At 39.0% G+C, this 20,059-nt stretch overlaps 1 protein-coding gene across 1 annotated transcript; it reads left to right on the top strand.

The window, feature by feature from the left end:
• The first annotated feature begins 15,008 nt into the window (after positions 1-15,008).
• On the top strand, positions 15,009-17,739 carry LOC140935878 (uncharacterized). The gene has a single exon (XM_073385454.1). The coding sequence runs from the start codon at positions 15,426-15,428 to the stop codon at positions 17,550-17,552; it is 2,127 nt and encodes a 708-aa protein (XP_073241555.1). The 5' UTR covers positions 15,009-15,425; the 3' UTR covers positions 17,553-17,739.
• Positions 17,740-20,059: the final 2,320 nt, after the last annotated feature.

Raw genomic sequence — 20,059 nt, 5'->3', positions numbered from 1 at the left:
TTTATAATGTTTCTTCTAAAATATGTTACCATTCTTATCTGCAGGTCGTAAATTCGAGTTGAAATAAATGCATAAATGTGCATTTAGTTAAGGTTAGAAACCCACTCTAAACAAAAAATGCCAGAAGCCTTTCAGCGTTTTGAAACCTGCAGGAGAATTTTGTATAGTGTCGTTATCATCGCTCGCCTAATTTGTCGCATTCTATAGCAATAGATAAATAGATTAACAGAAGAATTAATATTGACAACTGTAAGTGCAAAGTTTATGGCAATCCAGCTGCAATTCGTGTAGTCGTAAGATTTGACAACAAGCAAGCAGATCAAGTACGGAAGATAGCACAAAAGAAGCACACAATGTACTACGAACATGTTAAAAGTGTTTCGTTTTCGCTGGGTCATCTTCTCATGGTTTCTAGCGTTCATTTCAGTACTTATGATTTGTCTCCGGTGATAACGAATGATTCGATAAATTTTGATGTAAGCCACGAATGAAATTAGAAGACACAGAAGTGTTCGAGTGGAAAAGAAATGAGATCTGTATTTTGGAGTGAGCCACACACAAATGAAAGGCAATGTTCCACCAATAAGCCAAAGCGTTATCAGAAAGTTTCGCGCTCTTTTTTACTGTAACTATGTCCTCGTAGCGTAGATGAAGACAAAGTGCGATATACCGCTCTATACTTACGCTAACAACAGAGCCAAATGAGACGGATGTTAAGACAGAACCGAAAACGCTGACAGCTACAGACGTCAAACAGGTGAAAGTACCTGCTCCAGTTTCAGCGTAGGAGAGCAAAAATGCCATAAAGAACGGCTGAACGATTAATCCGACTCCCAAATCCGATAATGCAAGCCCAATCAACAACAAGTTTGCTGGTGCGTTGCGAAGTGTGTGGGATGGCCATATTGACAAGATAACAAGAACTTTGGTAAGGATAGCGTTGAAACAGAATGGAACATTCAAAACGGCGTTTACCACAAACGCTGTCTTGAAAGGTTAATTTCCAACAGTCTTCATGTATCGATAGCCGCTGAAGCGGTCACAGAAGAGTGAACTTTCGGTTGAGATCATGGAATTACTGATTGTCGAAAGACCTTGGTGTGTGCCGTGCGTAGTGATTTTTGTAATTTAAAAGTTCGTCATGAGTTTCAGTAATGGTTTCAGATACTTCAATGGTCAATTAAATGCAAAAAATAATGAAGGTGATGTCACGAAACGTGCGCACCTGTAACTTGGAAACAATGTTATAATTGCGGGCATGTTTTATAAACGTCATATCGAAGCTAACAAGCTTCCGCATGCCGTCTGTTAGTTTCTGTTAGCCGTAATCTACGGCGCGGCCAGCGCTAGCATTACCATTTTTTTTATTAACAAAATTTTTTTTAACCTATCAACCTATAAGTCATTCTTTTCCATTGTTATAGAAGAGAGGAGATTGGAGTAAAAGAAAAAAATTAAGACCGATAGTAATCATTTTTCTTACTTGAAAAACAGTAAAGACGATGTTGAACTAGGAAGAAGGTCAAAGAGAGTACTCGCCCCGAGGTGGTATAGTCAAACACGATGACTTACACTCACACAAAGGTTGTTGTCTCTCACTTTGCCTGAGGCAAATTTTATTGAAACACATGATTTTCATGGAAAACTTAGTGTCTTTGTTTTTATTTGCGGAAAGTACGTTTTGACGTACGGCTTTGGTTTCAAGGTTACTCTTGTTAGCAGAGGCTACATTATCCTGTTATGAAGTGGCGAGCAAAAACTTTTCGCGCCAGCCCTTCATAAATTCAAGATCTGAGGAGTGAGTACAGCGCCGGATTATAACAAGAACATTGGCCAGTGTTGTGATAATGCAAAACGGAACGTTAAGAATGGCGTCTATGATGAATCCTGTTTTAAAAGGATCGTTTCCCGCTCTTGACATGTAATGGTAACCCTTAAAGCGGTTACAGAATTTATCCGCAGAATGAGCAAGTGAAATCTTTTCCATATCGAAGTCCTAACGAGCAGTAGGTCCTCCTTCACTATGTAAAACAACTCGAAAGAGCAATATTTGACCACTGCCCCGGAGTGCGGCTTTTGGTTTCCATGTTGCGTATGTTGTTCGAAAACGGAAATGTTATTTTAAAACAAGGGTGAAAATGAAATATTAGCACCGAAAAGGAAGTCACTGTCATAGTTTAATATCTGGACTCAAGTGACAATTTATAATTAATTACCTATAAAACATTTCTAGCACCTTAAATAGCCAAGAAACCCTCGCAAAACGTTTATTAAAGGTAGAAAGATTGGGCACAAAACTTGACCTCTTTGAAAAACATTCTTCACTTAAATATCTTAGAATCCATAACTTCATTGAACTAAATAAAGATAGATGACGATGCGTTTTTCTTAGACATGCTCCTAGGGACCGGTCATTATTTATGTGGGGGGGGGGGGGGGGGGAATCATGGGGTGGGCCAGGCCTATTTTTTTTTAGAGAAAAAGGGTGGGCCAAAAGAGAATTTCACGATGACTGGGGGTGGGTCATTGTGTGTTTTGTAAAGAATCACACTCACTACAATTCATGTGGAAGATCTAAATAAATTCTAATGCAATGCTGGAAATAAAATATACTACTGGATGACACATGTAGCAATCCAACCTAAGTATGGAGAATCAAAGATGTGGGCACTAAATATCAATAAATAAACATAAGCCCAATTGAGAAGGCTTGCATGCTTCCTTTTCTTAATATAACTGTCTGGGAACTTTTACTAACTGAAGCGTGAACAGCTAGAAATCATTATTGGTTTCAATAATGGATTATTGAATTCATTATTCAATTTAGAATTAGAATTACATTGAGCACTTGTCGCAACTGCAAAGTGTCAATGAGATCCATAAGCAAGAGCGAAGAAAAGGAAAGCAAGTTCGAGCCTTAAAAGATGTACATTGCTATGACTGGAAAACGCGGTGGATAAGAATGAAAAGTTATTCAACACGAGGCGATCGGGTAAAATACAATTTCGGACGTGTGGGTAGAAAAAGAAAGACAAAGAACCAAAAACGAAGCCCCCCTCCCTCAAACTCACTTGTAAATAGCTCAAAACGGCTATCTCGACCTGAGATATGTAGGAAACAACAAGATCTTCAATTATCAATGAATTTGACCAGGGTTTTCGTTTTCCCCACCTCAACCCCAAATGTAGAAAACCTAGACTTTCCTCCAAATCACTTAAAATGCTTTCTAGAAAGGAAAGGCAAAAGGTAAGTAGGCTTTCATAGATTGTGCTAGCATAATGTTTGGCATAATTTGCCATTACGAGCATAATTTTCATATTTTTTTCCGAAAAAAAGCACTGTTAGCATAATTTGCACTTTTGGCTAGTTTTGCAGCACAAAGTTGTCATTTATTGATCACGCAAGAAACTCTTTTGGCCGGCAAACAGTGTTTTACTGGCAAATTTAAGTTACAAAATCAATTTTTTGTCCGCTTATTGTCACATTCATGGGACCTGGATCAGACAGGAAGTGACCCAGAACTTTTTCCACAGGATTTCCACGGGACTCAACGCATGTGCATAACTAGCTGGGCTGTTTGTGTTCTATTTCTTATTGTCAAAACAGTGAATGTTGTAGCGGAGATTTTTGACCGGTTCGTAGGATAGGCTTCTCTTGAAATTACAAGGTGTTGCAGTGAATCAATCTTAATGAAGATTATGAAGATTAAGTTTTTTAATAGGAGATTTTAAAAAAATTCGTTCGAGTCGTTTCAGAGATATACAAAAAAGCGCTAAAAGTCCAGATTTTGAATGAAGTTACACTTAGACAGGTGGTGAGAAAACCAGTTAGTTTTTAAGATAGCAAGAACGAAAATACGCCAAAATTTCCTAGCATCGAAATATGATATTAAGCAGCATTCTGACGCTACTTAAGAATAATTTGAGTCATTTATAACGTTTTCATTATAAATAATCTATCACGGCTGTTGAAAATTTAGGGTTTGAACTATATTTTCGTTTTAGTCGAATTCAAACATACAACAACAACAACAACACCAAAAGCTTTATTTGCACGACCATAAAGGAATTACAGTATTGCAAAAGCTATTAGTCTAAATTTAAGTACTAATTCAACTAATTAGTACGTGCAAAACATTACAAAACGTTACAGTTCTCATTCATTCATTCATTGATATTAATTTGGTTCTTAATTCAAAGCATTGCGAGATAAATGAAACTAATTTACAATTAATTAAATAATCAGAAGTATTCATAAGAAGAGATATTAAAGTATCGTGTGAAAGTGATTTGAAGTCAGGTATTTTAGTTTCTAGTTTGGAGAAAAATATGTCTCTGATCTGAGAATAATCCTTACAATCTAGTAAGAAATGATTTTTATCTTCGATTTTGTTACTTGTACAAAAGTGACATATCCTTTCATTGCGAGGAATGTTTTCGTATCTACCTGTTTCAATTCTAAGTTGATGACTACTTATTCTAAATCTAACTAATGCTTTTCTCGAAGGGTTTTTTCTTGTTAAAACTAGGTACATACAGAATTTTTTACGTCTTACGGTGGGTATTTGCTAACCACCAAACTTTAAGTTCCTGGTGCTGGATTTTCAGTAGTTGGTCTAGATTTCGCAAAATTAGGCGTTTATCAATTTCAAAGTTTTTTGTTTATTGTTGTTGTTGTAGCCGATTTTGCTAAAACCTACATTTTGACAAATTTCAATCTATAGTCAATCATTAGTGAAAATTTTATAGCGATCCGACTGAGGATAAAATCACTTTTAAAGCGATTGAAAAACATCGGTATGTCCTCTGAAAAACTATATCAAAACACCTTAACAGCTACTTTATTTAAAGTAAAAAGTAGAAGCAAAAATGTTTGCCTTTTTTTGCTAAAATAGGCATAATTTACGAAAACTAGCATAATAATTGGCATCATTTAAGTCTCTTGTTTAAGAAATAATATACGAGCACTGCTAGTAGCGTTTTATGTTACTTTTGAAAGCACAATCTATCCGCGAAGCCTAAAGGTAAGTTGTTAGTTCAAACTTATTTGTTTTAAAATTCCGGTAGCCTGCGTAGCTGGCGAGATCAGCAGGCGACTTCTGTGGTATTTTGGCGGGCGGAGCCACCCCGGGCACAACAATCCCGCCAGCTACGCGGGCTATAATTCTGGCTGAAAGAAAATTGTACATCTTGTTTGATTTGAGAGTTATTTCATTAACAGTATTTGTTTTCTGTTGACAAAGTTAAGAACTGAAGGCTTAGAGCCAAGACTAAAATACTATTGAGTCTTAAGATAAAACACCCTATAAACTGATTTGGAGGCCCCTGAGTCTCTCATAAATCCAGTCTAAGTTAGATTTCGTTAGTTGATAAACCCCCCTTGATTTTTTCAGAATACTATACTAACGCAGCAAAAACCCAAGGGCGGAAGGGGTTCCAGCACCATTTTAATTTATCACGGTTGGGGTATGGATTTGCAAAACGTGTGCATCTGATCTTTCTTTAGAGTTGTTTGCCATTTTTGAACTAGTGTCGGCCCTGATAGTGAAAGCTATGCGAAACAGAAAAGAGAAGAAGAAAAATATTTATGGGCCCTTGCACTAAGTCAGCATATACTGGAAAGGGTTTTCATTTTCAAGTCTCTCATAAACCGCACGACTTTTCTATAAACTCTAGTTTCTTTCGGTTGTTTGTTTGGCCTGTTTGCCATTTTGGGCCACGTTACAGCAATGAAACAAAAAGGCCAAAGCGAAACAACAAAACAACACGTGCCACAACTCATCACGAAAAGCCTTACAAAAGGGTGTTTGCAAGTAATGATCTGCTATGTGCTATAATTATCCTAAGTTAGTAATAAACTCGCGTTATTTTCAGTCAGCTATTTTTCTGTCACAGACAAGTTACATTTTAATTTTATCCCTTGTTTAAAAATAATAGATTTCCCACTGTATATCGTTTTGTGTAGTTTTCCATTTTATTTCTGTCTTCCTTTCTATGTGAATCAATATAAGTCACTGAAACTGAAAAAATATGAAATAGGCTTCTCAATGTAAAAAAATAGTCCTATGATTACGTGGAAAGACTTTCAGTATCTCAGTATATTAAGGACAAGTTTCAATCGTGCTTCACTTGCAGGAAAGAAGGTGTTTTGGTAAGTACACGCAATTATTCTACTAATGCAGTCGTTAGTTTTGTTTTATTAGAAGCGTTATTTTGTTTCGTTCCGTGACAGAATATCGTAACAAAATATCAACAAATTGGATGGGCTGAGTTCGTGTAGCCTTCGCGGCTGGCGGGATTGAGGTACCTTCTTAGCAGTGGAGCTGTCACGCGAAGCGAGTGGCGAGGCTGCGCGCGGAGGAAATTCCCTCTCAATCTTCTCGCGGGTCCCCCACCAGAAAACTACACCACTCGCACGCTACTCCCGCCAGCCCTGCTTGAGTTCATGTGTTCAGTAATTTTTTCTTTGATCCCATCGAGATGGGTGCTGTAGTCACGGTTTTCATTGATTAGAAAATGATGGATTATGTTACGTTTACAAATTTTTCTAACATATTTTAAAATATTTTTAAATATCTCATATGTCGACGTAACGTGCGGTCAAATAAAAGTGAAATGTAATCGACTCACTATATATATACCTTGGACACCTAGCTAATAAGGCCCGGTTATTACGAGGAAATATTGGCCGCTGAGCAGCCAATCGAAATGCGTACTATTGTAGCCATATACTAATGCTCTTTAACTCATCCACAGAGCAATAACAAGATCCAGATCTTAGACGTGCCTGATAGTTTGTGATACGCTGTTCCCTGCTAGCAGATTCTCCTTTTCGGTTAATTCTGCTCGTAGGGAAGACACACTGCCACACACTGACGGGAAGTTTTCAAAAATTTCAGCTGCTATAGTAACCACATCTGGTAAGTCATCTTGAAACAGACATTACTCGAAATCTAATGGAGGCATAACATTTGTAAAGGCTTTTAGTTCCGTAAATGCACCAATATTATAGGGTGAAGTTTCTTCATTCTTTATTCTTCATCACCCCTCTCCCAAAAGTTTACCCCCTCTTTGTCAGAAGGTTGGGTAAGAATTTGCAGAGGGTCAAATGTGAATGAAAGACCAGATAGAAAAAAAAATCCATCTCGATTGTTGCAAGATAATCCGAAACATTTGTCACTTCATCCATGCATGACGATGGAACAAGAAAACTGAGTGACAGAATTGACCCTACAGGTCAGCAAACAGGTTGCATATAATTTACGGCTGTTAATCCTTGACCATTTAGCTTGTCTGCGCCTCAGATTTTAATAAAAGTGAGAGAAATCATGAACAGACACTAGGCACGACCCAAGTTGCCATAATCGGTGAATACCCGACGCGGCGAGATTTCTTTAGTTTGTAGCTACTAAACAGCCATTTTGTTAATAGCCTAATGCTCCCCCTTCCCCGTCTTGGAGGGACTCGTTTTGCGTCGAATTGCCACCTATATGGGGCTAGCCTTGCATGAAAGGCGCGGAGGTTATGCGCTCTTGAAATTGAGTGATGCGTCCTCGTGTGTTATTTCTTTAATTTTAATTTTTTGTGATAAACGTTTTAGTAAATTAACGCTTTTCATGAAAATACACTTATCTATATCAAACTTGCTCCACGCAAATCCAACTTTTATTAAAGTGGTTCACTTTGGTTGGGGTCAACACCTTTGTAAATATCAAATTATAAAAACGAGGATAAAGTCAGAGAAGAAACTTTTGATGCGCAACTAAAATTAATGTTAAATGCCATTAAACACGGATAAGTAAGATTGTAGCTCCGAATTTGGCCCTAGGGATTATTTAAAATATCAACAGAGCAACATAAGAACTTTTTGAAGCCATCTGCACTTCGTGTTTTAGGTATTGAATTTGAAACGTTTGGCTCACCTCTTGTTTCGAACTCTTTCACGTAGGGGCCAAACCACCCCCCAAATGTTTCATAAGACCTAATTTTGGTTATTGTCAACATTATTCAACTAAACTTGTGGTGCTCAAATTGATGTTCACTTCAATTTAAGCTGAAGAATTTCTCAAAATGGCACATAGTGACGTCACAAAGCATGACGTCTCAAAAACCAGCAAAGAAAAATTTTAAAATATTATTTAAAGAGTGTCTTATCTGAAAGTGGGTATTAAGGGGAGTAAAACACTGAAAACCGGTCATCGCTACGATGTTTTGTTCCCGAGTTATGGCCAGTTAAAAACAGATCAGTGTTCCTCCCCGGAACTATAGTTTTCCATACTTTCTTTGTAAAAGTAATGTCCTTTTTCTAGCTGAGCTGATATTTTGGTCAAAAAGACTTCTAACTGTCCCTAAAAATCGTATGGTTTTAATTAGTCCATTTTTGCCTCCAGGACAATAATATGGCAAAGTCATTATTGGTCACGTGACCTTAATTACGTCAATGTGCAATGTCAATTGCATAACTATTAAGACAAAAAGGCAGTCTAATTTAGGTTTATTACCGAAGGGGGGATCCCATTTATTCACTCTAAGTTTTTCCAACTTCAAAATGTCATATCTCATCTAGTATTTGTCGTATGTACATACTGTTTTCGGTTTTCAACTTCTCTCGACGCGCTCTATCTTAAGCCGTAGACAAATAAAAACAATTCCAAACTTTAATTTAAAGAAAAATATGACGCCATCAATTATGACGTCATATAGTGACAAGTTCTACAAATAAGTCTTTCAAAATGATTGACATGTTGTCTTATATTAACCTACCAAGTTTCGCAAGCAGACGATCAACATCAACAAAGTTATTAAAAATCTCACCAAAAACCTTAATTTAGTTGAAACATTTGATGGGTGGTTTGGCCCCTACGTGTTACCTCGATTACACTAAGAGAATTCAAAAGAAATTTTTAACTTGGAGTCGGGCATTAGAGGGTCAATTATTATTAATACTAAAGAATATCAAAATTTGACGCCATTTTGGAATAAGGTGCATTATCGAAATCAGAAATAAAATTTTCAAAAGACAAGCGGATCGATCTTACCCGATATTTGCTTTCGACGCCAATCTCGTTTTGAGCCTTCGTTACCCTTGTCCGGAGGAACTTGCAACGGACGCTCTGGAAGAATCCAAAACCAAACCACAAAAATCCTTGTTCCGGTTTGATTGCGCCTGCATGAAGTGCGGCAGACCTTTCTGACCAAGGGGCGTTCTCGGAGGAATTTTTCACAAAACCAAGTTTCATTCGCATATTCGTTCCAAAGCAGTTTTCTTTACGTTACCTTGAATGGAAGCATTTAGTAAAGGAAGGAAGTTGAAACGGCTGTAGAGGGAGACCGAAAATTCAAAAACTATCTTTAAAACGCGGCTACAAGAGTCCATTGTACATCAACAACTGTAACATTCGTTACATTGTGTTTCCAACAACTGAAACTTTGGTAAGTCATGACGGCACACATTCTTTTGCGCTCGTTCCACGGCTAAAAAGAACGAGCACAACTGTCAAGTCTGTAAATTAGAAAGCTCACAACTCCACCGAAGAAAGTGAAATGAAGAAGATAATGGCTTTTTCCGTCACTTGTAAGCATAACAACTCTATAAAAAATGGCATTGAAATAACGACTTAAAGAAGCTATGTCATGATGTTTTGGTATTACTTATTTAAAAACCCAAAAATGGAAATGGAAATGTGACCAAAAACTATGATTTCTTTGTTTTCCCTTTCGATAAAATCATTTCTTTTAGAGTTCCAAGAATTATAAAAGGTGACTAGAGTCCTAGTCCACGGGCTTTCTGTCAGTGACGCTGACCAAAAAACCAGAAGACTGATTTTGATGCAATTTTAATTACCAGCATGCACAGAAAAATGTTTTTTAAAGTTTGAAAATAGATAGCTTCCTGTCATCGTTATCTCCATTTTTATCGACTATTCTTAAAATTTTTTAAGTTTTATTATCAGATATTTTAATAGCTAGAATTGCTTTATTGTAAATAGCTATATTGTGGGTGTGGGTTTTGGTTTACTTTGTATTTACGTGCTTCCCTCTCAAAATAAACGTTTTTGCAATTGCTACCTACTTACCTACCTACCTGTCCACCTGCCTACCAATGATGACGTACAAGAGAGAATGAGACCATTCTCTCTTGTGACGTAGCAATAGTAAATTAACATCTTTCCCAGGGCCTCTCTTGCTCCCATCCTTTGTAGGGAGAGCGGGGCTTTTTTTAAGGCCCCGTTCACACATATCCGGATATTTTTGAATCTATACTTGAACTTTTTCCTTGCGGATTCAAACATTTTCACCTCCACACGTAGTTTTCAAATCGAATTTGCTCGTCCACACGTATCCGGATTCACTCTCAGCTCGTCAGCTAATTTGGAAAGTTGTCCTGGGCTCATGCGAAAATTTTATCTTCAATCTCCTTCAATAAATGTTTCGCCGACAAAATTGTCCCACCAAGCACTAGTTCTCTTCTTTTACTTGTTTATGGCGTCCAATTCGTCCGTCCAACATGGAAAAAATCCTCAGAACGGTACAGTAACAATAGCCAGGTTTAACTGTACACACGTTGTAAGACTTAAAATAAGAGGAAAGAAGTTAAAGAAGTGAAACATTGCGCTCGGCAGCCATCTTGAATATTTACGGTAAAGAACTAGGCTCGATCTTGTTACGTCCGAATTATTTGGGATTCAAGCGTATTCAAAACTTTCCACTCTGGAGAGCGGATTCAAAAAGTTGGGGATTCTTATGCTGGATCCACCGTATACGTGTGGAGGGAGCACGATCCGCAAGGAAAAAGTTGTGGATTAAAAAATATCTGGATAAGTGTGGACGAAGCCGAAGACTTAAATGTCAAGATACTTATGCCATAATATACTCTTTTTTATGTAAGGAAATATTTTATAAGAATATCGAGGCTGCAATTTGCGAAATTTTAAGAATATCTTAACCCTAGGACGTACATGCAAATTCATACCCCCACCGTGGAACAAGGGAGTTGGGGTGGGGGGGTGGTTGGGGGTGGGCGGTGTTGTGGATGGAACCCCTCCCCGGAGTTTTTGATATGTTGCAGTATTTTGAAGCGATTTTACCTTTAGTGGAAAGCCTTTGATGTTCTTAACCAAATGAGGTATATTTTATGGGTAGTGGCGCTGCTAGAGGCCTGTAACATCACCAACAATGGTCGTCATCTTGGATTTTACCAAGAATTAGAAATCAGGTTAAAACCGCGAGAAATGGTAATTTTTGGTTCTCTACATGAAAAATAACACATAAATAAGCACTTTGCATGATTTTAGCCAGAAGATTTACTTTTATTGTTGAAAGAAGTTGAAAAAACATGTGTTTTCTCCCAAAATTGGCTTGACCACCTGCTACTTATGACGTCATATCTTGTAACCATAGCAACTGACCATCACTAAACTTGTCTCAAAATCTGCGCAAGGGATGAACGAACAGCTACTGAAAACATCACGTATTGATGTTTTATCCTCTAGGAAAAAAACTCAGTAAAACCTTATAGAGGGGGGAATGGCATCAACCCCTCCCCCCCCCGCCTTTGTACGTCCGAGGGTTAAGAAAAAACCACAGGCTGAGATTATGAAAAGGATATAGTTTTGTGTGTTGAAAATCTATCAATACAATACAATAATATGTTTTTAACTTACTCCTTTCTTTAAACAGCAAAAGTAGCCAACAAAACGACAAAACATGCACTAACTATAATTGATACCCCAATATATTCTTATACCTATAACGGAAATGTCATAAGCTATAATTTAAGAATAATACAAGAACATTTCCTGCGAAAAATCGGCAGAAAAATAAGAATATTCATTCTGGGCCAAGAAAACAGCATTCTTATAAAAAAAATGAGTGTAATTCCTTTTTCTCTCCATTCAATTTCAGCGGGAGTAGATTGAATTTAATAGACCGTCATTCACTCAAAGGGACACAACATGCCTATTATGTAAGTATCTAGGAGTGTCTTATACAGTTATTTTGACTAGAAAAGTATAATGTGTGAACCCCAAGATAGGGTATAGTTATTAGTCTCGCCTACTTTAGCAGCGAGACTCTTACTAAAAATGCAAGCGTTTTCCTTTATGTGTGTGTGTGTGTGTGGTCATGGTCCCAGGCGTCCGTAAGGAAGACCGGGGAAACTGGCGATAAGAATACGTGTCCCTCCTCGCGCACCTCTCGCGTTTCTCTCGCACCTAAAACTCCCTTTCCCTTCTCTTTCAAACGCCTGCCACGCAGGCTACTCAGAGCAGGGCTCCCCTTAGATGTAAACTAGTTTGGGCTGCGATTTAGTCTATGGTAGGTTTGTGGTTTAGTTTTTAACTAAAAAGCGAATAGATTTTGATCATTTTGTTCAAACATCATGTGTGAGTTTTTAAGACGGACCCACAAAAGTCAGCCATCCAACATGTTAGTCTTTTTATTCCTTCATCTTTGGAAAAGAGAGGAACAAAATCAGCCAAGTCCCCAGGCCTTCTCCGTTCCGTCAAACATGGACCCTACGTGACGTCACTGAAAGTTACGGTGACTGGCACAGACCCTTTATCAGACTTTTGTCGGACAACGAGGCAAGAAAGAATGCCTGAGGACTAGGTTGGGGTGGAATAACGAATAAAAAATGGCGTGTGGGATACACATGATGGGAGCTTCATGGCCTGCCATATACAGCATAAAGTATAAATTCAAAAAGATGGGGCCGAGGCTTATGGACAGAACTCTAAGACTAGAGCATTTAGTGTTCTGTCCTCACTAGCAAACATATTAACATTCTCAAAACAATTAACAGAAGATTGTAATTCTTTTGAGTAAAAAATCACATAATCATGAACTATTACCCTTACAAACAACGTACGATGTGCAGGGGTTTGATTATTCTCAAGTACGATTGGTGGATTTTATGGCTAAATCTCCTTCTCGTTATATTGTTTTTTTCGGCTTTATTTTCTTAGAGAGGAGGATATGGACAACCTAGACGAAGTTCTGCTGACAAGTCTTTGCAACACAAATCGGGTTCCAAACGCTATCAAGATGTGTAAAGAAGTTCTGTTTCTTCTCCAGCGTAAGACACTGGGAAATATGGACGAAAAGAGTGTCAAGAGTTTTGAGAATATTCACAGACACGCAATAGGATGCGGCATAAAACCGATCTTAACTTCTCGACAAATTGTCGAGAGAAAAGTGGAACTAATCACAACCTGTATACTTACAGAATTAAACAAAAGCGAACGTAAATACAATGAAGCAAAAGGGCTTGACTTAAAAGCACTGGCAATCGCAGAGAAAATTGGCGACAGCAAAATAAAAGCCAAATGCTCTGGATACCTAGAGCATTGCGAAAAAGCACTTGCAATGGTAGAGAAAATTGGCGACATGAAAACAGAAGCCAAATGCTATGCATGCCTAGGAGGTATCTTTCACGGTCTCGGTGACTATGACAAGGCTAAAGAACATTCGGAAAAAGCACTTGCAATCGCAGAGAAAATTGGCGACAGGGAAATAGAAGCCACATGCTATGCAAGCCTAGGAAGTATCTTTGAGTCTCTCGGTGAATATTTCAAGGCTAAAGAACATTCCGAAAAAGCACTTGCAGTCGCAGAGAAAATTGGCGACAGGAAAATAGAAGCCACATGCTATGCAAGCCTTGGAAGTATCTTTGAGTCTCTCGGTGAACATGTCAAGGCCAAAGAACATTCCGAGAAAGCACTTGCAATCGCAGAGAAAATTGGCGACAGGGAAATAGAAGCCACATGCTATGCAAACCTAGGAAGTATCTTTGAGTCTCTCGGTGAATATGTCAAGGCTAACGAACATTTCGAAAAAGCACTCGCAATCGCAGAGAAAATTGGCGACAGGAAAATAGAAGCCACATGCTATACAAACCTAGGAAGTATCTTTGAGTCTCTCGGTGAATATGTCAAGGCTAAAGAACATTCCGAAAAAGCAATTGCGATCGCAGAGAAAATTGGCGACAGGAAAATAGAAGCCACATGCTATGCAAGCCTTGGAAGTATCTTTGAGTCTCTCGGTGAATATGTCAAGGCTAAAGAACATTTCGAAAAAGCACTTACAATCGCAGAGAAAAATGGCGACAGGAAAATAGAAGCCACATGCTATGCCAGCCTCGGAAGTATCTTTGAGTCTCTCGGTGAATATGTCAAGGCTAAAGAACATTCCGAAAAATCACTTGCAATCGCAGAGAAAATTGGCGACAGGAAAATAGAAGCCACATGCTATGCCAGCCTCGGAAGTATCTTTGAGTCTCTCGGTGAATATGTCAAGGCTAAAGAACATTCCGAAAAAGCACTTGCAATCGCAGAGAAAATTGGCGACAGGAAAATAGAAGCCACATGCTATGCAAGCCTAGGAAGTATCTTTGAGTCTCTCGGTGAATATGTCAAGGCTAAAGAACATTTCGAAAAATCACTTGCAATCGCAGAGAAAATTGGCGACAGGAAAATAGAAGCCATATGCTATGCCAGCCTCGGAAGTATCTTTGAGTCTCTCGGTGAATATGTCAAGGCTAAAGAACATTCCGAAAAAGCACTTGCAATCGCAGAGAAAATTGGCGACAGGAAAATAGAAGCCACATGCTATGCCAGCCTAGGAAGTATCTTTGAGTCTGTCGGTGAATATGTCAAGGCTAAAGAACATTCCGAAAGAGCACTTGCAATCGCAGAGAAAATTGGCGACAGGAAAATAGAAGCCACATGCTATGCAAGCCTAGGAAGTATCTTTGAGTCTTTCGATGAATATGTCAAGGCCAAAGAACATTCGGAAAAAGCACTTACAATCGCAGAGAAAATTGGCGACAGGAAAATAGAAGCCACATGCTATGCAAGCCTTGGAAGTATCTTTGAGTCTCTCGGTGAATATGTCAAGGCTAAAGATCATTTCGAAAAATCATTTGCAATCGCAGAGAAAATTGGCGACAGGAAAATAGAAGCCACATGCTATGCAAGCCTAGGACGTATCTTTGAGTTTCTCGGTGAATATGTCAAGGCTAAAGAACATTCCGAAAAATTACTTGCAATCGCAGAGAAAATTGGCGACAGGAAAATAGAAGCCACATGCTATGCAAGCCTAGGAAGTATCTTTGAGTCTGTCGGTGAATATGTCAAGGCTAAAGAACATTCCGAAAGAGCACTTGCAATCGCAGAGAAAATTGGCGACAGGAGAGAGGAAGCCAGATGCCATGGATACCTAGGACGCATCTTTGAGTCTTTCGATCAGTATTTCAAGGCCAAAGAACATTCGGAAAAAGCACTTGCAATCGCAGAGAAAATTGGCGACAGGAAAATAGAAGCCACATGCTATGCAAGCCTTGGAAGTATCTTTGAGTCTCTCGGTGAATATGTCAAGGCTAAAGAACATTTCGAAAAATCACTTGTAATCGCAGAGAAAATTGGCGACATGAGAATAGAAGCCACATGCTATGCAAGCCTAGGAAGTATCTTTGAGTCTCTCGGTGAATATTTCAAGGCTAAAGAACATTTCGAGAAAGCACTTGCAATCGCAGAGAAAATTGGCGACAGGAAAAGAGAAGCCACAAGCTATGTAAGGCTAGGAAGAACCTTCCGGTCTCTCGGTGAAGATGTCAAAGCTAAAGAACATTTCGAAAAAGCACTTGCAATCGCAGAGAAAATTGGCGACACGAAAAGAAAAGCCAACGTTTATTTATGCCAAGGAGATTTCTTTAATAGTCTCGGTGAATATGTCAAGGCTAAAGAACATTTCGAAAAAGCACTTGCAATCGCAGAGAAAATTGGCGACAGGAAAATAGAAGCCAATAGCTATGCAAGCCTAGGAAGTACCTTCAAGTCTCGTGGTGAAGATTTCAAGGCGAAAGAACATTTCGAAAAAGGACTTGCAATCGCAGAGAAAATTGGCGATAGGAAAACAGAAGCCAACTGCCATGAAGGCATAGCACAAGCCTTTTGGTCTCTCGATGAATATGTCAAGGCTAAAGAACATTTCGAAAAAGCACTTGCAATCGCAGAGAAAATTGGCGACAGGGAAACAGAAGCCAAATGCTCTATGTGGGTAGGATTGATGTTCGAGTTTCTCGGTGAATATGTCAAGTCTAAGGAATGGCTCGAAAAAGCCTGTGTATTGCACAGAAAGTATGGGGCCATCGAACGCGAGTCACTTCTTCACTTGCTTGTTTCAGCTTTTATGTTTTCTCAAGGTAACATATCTGAAGCTAAATCAAACGCCGTTGATAGTTTTAATAACGTAGAAGTTATACGACGCCTCCAAGTTCATGATAAATTCAAGATATCGTATTTTGAGCGAATGATTAGTGCCTACCGAATGTTCAGTCAATTTCTTTGTGATGCTGACTTTCCTTATGAAGCTTTTTACACAGAAGAGTTTGGGCGAGCCAGGGCCCTTACAGACTTAATGGCAGCTCTGTACTCTGTAGAAAACGAAATACCAGTCAGTCCAGAAACATGGGATGATGCTCAAAGTATTGTCAAGAAAGAATGCAACTGTTCTTGTCTTTACATATCATACTACGAACAATTGATACATCTGTGGGTTGTTAAAGGAGACAAACCCTTAATTTTCCGGCAAATGAAAGTAAACGATGTTTTTGGATCAGAAAGCAGAGTGGCTGACTTGCTTTGTCGCGTAAATTGCGAAGATCGATCCTGGCTTACTCCTGCTTATGTCTACAAAATGATCATTGCTCCTGTAGCCGACTATCTTGATGAGCCTGAAATCATTATTGTTCCTGATCGCCTCTTTTACCAAGTTCCATTTGCAGCGCTAGAAGATGAAAGTGGAAAGTGTCTATCAGAGTCTTTCAGGGTCCGCATCGTTCCCTCTTTGAGGACTCTAAAGCTTATTCAGGACAGTCCGCCAGACTATCACAGTCAGACTGGTGTGCTGATAGTGGGGGACCCTCATGTTGGTGAGGTGTTGTACAATGGAAAACTTCGGCAGGTATCGAGGCTGCCTTTTGCAAATAGAGAAGCAGAGATGATTGGAAAACTGTTCGTTACTCAACCTCTTCTTGGAAAACAAGCCACAAAGCAGGCGGTTCTTCAAAACATTCATTCTGTGTCTCTGATACATTTTGCTTGTCACAGTAACGCTGAAAGAGGTGAAATTCTTCTTGCTCCGCCACCCCTCACTGATAGGAAGCCTCTAGAAGAAGACTACTTATTGACTATGCAGAACATTTCAAAAGTTCAGCTGCGAGCCAAACTGGTGGTCCTTAGCTGCAGTGACAGTGCAAAAGGACAGATCGGTGCCGAGGGAGTTGTTGGAATTGCTCGCGCGTTTTTAGGATCCGGTGCACGCTCAGTGTTGGCGGCACTGTGGGCCATAGAAGACGAAGCAACAGAGCAGTTCATGAGTCGTTTCTACGAAAACCTTGTTCGTGGGGAAAGCGCCAGTGAATCCCTTCAACAGGCCATGAAGTGGATGAGAGAAAACGGTTTCTCCAAGGTGTCGCAGTGGGCGCCATTTATGCTTATTGGAGACAACGTGACGTTGGATATTCACAAGTTAAGGTCATCGAAAGGACAGTAGAAGTTGATGAACAAAACGATGGTCCTTTTCTCCACCTCCCTCGTGTTTGTCCTTACAAATACAGGATAAACTCCGCGTGTTTGTTAATTAGATAATTAAATGATAGGGCGATTTGTTCTGTACTACAGTAAAGATGTTTATGTAGATTTAAACTCAGTCCCTGATACCTGAATACAATAGGATAAGCATTTACGATTGACAATTCCGTTTTTGTCTTTGAAATAACTCACACAGAGTTGTCAGTTATAACAATTATTTAACTCAAGTTCGTTTGAGATCATATATTACAGTAACTTTTACTAACTTTTAAACTGTCTCCTGATGTCGGAGTTAGGCCAATTCTTTACAGTTTCTTCTTGTTAGGAGGAAACTTTTATTAGTTGTTGTTCTAGGAATATTTACTTTTAAATAACAGGACAGGTTTTGTCTAACAATACACATGTTTGTGTCCCAGATGACATGTAGTTTAAGAACTTGCACGACTTGTACGAGTCGTAACCGACTTGAAAACGGCTCCCTCTCTGCAACTCTTAATTCTAAGTGTCGCTAATGAGAGAGGGTTTTAGTAATACCTTATATTATTTCACTGAAATTTATTTTATTGACCCGGCACAATGTACAAATCGCAAAATGCACTGAAGGCTTTACTCACGATCGTGATTTGTACCACTCGTACAAGTTGTAGCAATCGGAATCACGATACAAATTTACGACTTGAAAAAGAGGCGAGTATTGGACACCCTCAAACATGATGACATTGAGCAGTCACAAACTTTAAGGGTTGAAACAAGTAGATACTACAATATACTTCGTGACGAAAATGTATGTAGTCACTATAACTATAACAAAATTGAAGATGAAACTCATTTTTAATTTTATTAAATTGCTTAAGCTACTCATTGACAAGAAACATGGTTTCAATTTCTAAAACAGATCTTAAAGTCCCATTTCTACGACTACTATCAAATAAGACCTTGTAATCAAATCTAATGAATTGCTTTCATGTATGTTTACGTCAGATGAATAAATAGAACAGTATAAATAGAATAATAGAACAGTAGAAATGGAATAGAACAGTAGAAGAACAGAATTATCTTATTGCAATGCGCTGTTAATACTGAGAAGAAATAAAAGTAACCAAGCAAGCTGTATTAATTTGTGGTAGTTTGCCAATAAAGCTTCAGTATTAAATTAATATTCGTGTCACAGTTCTTGTTTTCCTGCCACCGTCGCCGCCATTCTGCGAGTAGAGCATTCTTCGTCAAAAAAAAGAAGGCTCTGCCTGAATTGCGTCAAGCCTGTTAAGACGCCGCAGCCCGAACTTCTTATTTATTTGTTTTTAAACTTCGCCAACAGGCCTGGATCACTCACAGAGCAAGCTTCACTACGAGTCCACTTTTGGACTAGTCGATCTTGTTTCTCTCGTCAAACTGATTTTCGAGTGCGAGCATCCGTTTATTGATAAACCGATGGTCATAACTGAGCCCGCTGTACCAATTGCACTGGTACTGGGAGCTATAAGCCTGTGATGGAAACTGTATCCTAGCAACTTGCAGCGTATACCCAACAATAATGCTTACTCGATTCATGTAGAATCTTCCTTTAGTACGCCAAAAGTAAGCAATTGAAAGAAAGGCCCTGCTGTCAAATGGGTTTCATAACCTTACCACTTTAATAGCTATGATTTAAATCATTTCTCCGACAACTGGATGGAACCGCGACTCAGTTGTCCAGTAATCAAACGGTCAGGAAGCTATTCTAGCGCAAATTGTGTACTGAACAATGTTACTTTCTTCGTCTTTTATAAAATGATTTATTTTATACCATGTCGTACAGTAGTTTATCGCCTGAAATCAGTAACAAACCAAGCGAGTTTAAAAGTCCATTTAAACTAACTTTCTTAACCGGCGAGCACACTCTCCGCGCGAAGCGAGCCGCGAAATAACGCGCGAACAAGAGGCGTAGCCTCGAGGGCTCGCCCGCGTCTCGTACTCACGTCTCTTTTCGCGTGCGGATCTCGCGTGAATACTCGCGACTCACTCAAATGGAAAGCTTACTCGCAGGCAGTTACCTTGTATAAGAAAAGATTCACTTTAAAGTGCAAATCTGACTCACTTCTTTGTTACACAGAATCAGTTTCAAATGCAATCTCTCTTTCAACTGCATATTCACTCTTACCCTAAACAGCAGACTCATTTTTTTTGGGAATTAGCTCACTTTCAGATACACACGAGGCAGTCAAACTTGCTTTCGAGAGCTGGCTAATTTTCCAGTGCAGACTCGCTTTCAAGAACAAATAAAAAAGGACAGAGTTTACTTCATGGAATTAGTTTATCGCCAGATGTCATCTTTGATGTCATCAAGTCGACAACCAAAAAAGCAACGACAGACAAGGAAAAGCGAGAACGGCGTAAGCTGTCGACTCCTTTCCGTGCTTTACCAAAACAAAAAACCAAGGTAAAATGACTCAATTAAGTGTTTTGAGAAAAGCTAGACAACCGCTGGTT

The sequence above is a fragment of the Porites lutea genome, chromosome 4 (assembly GCF_958299795.1).
Source record: "Porites lutea chromosome 4, jaPorLute2.1, whole genome shotgun sequence".
Classification (NCBI taxonomy): Eukaryota; Metazoa; Cnidaria; class Anthozoa; order Scleractinia; family Poritidae; genus Porites; species Porites lutea.
The sequence above is the reverse complement of the archived record's forward strand: the minus strand, read 5'-3'. Positions and strand labels throughout refer to the sequence as shown.

Coding starts and splice junctions, on each gene's coding strand:
- LOC140935878 (XM_073385454.1), top strand. CDS start 15,426: ATGAGAATAGAAGCCACATGCTATGCAAGCCTAGGAAGTATCTTTGAG.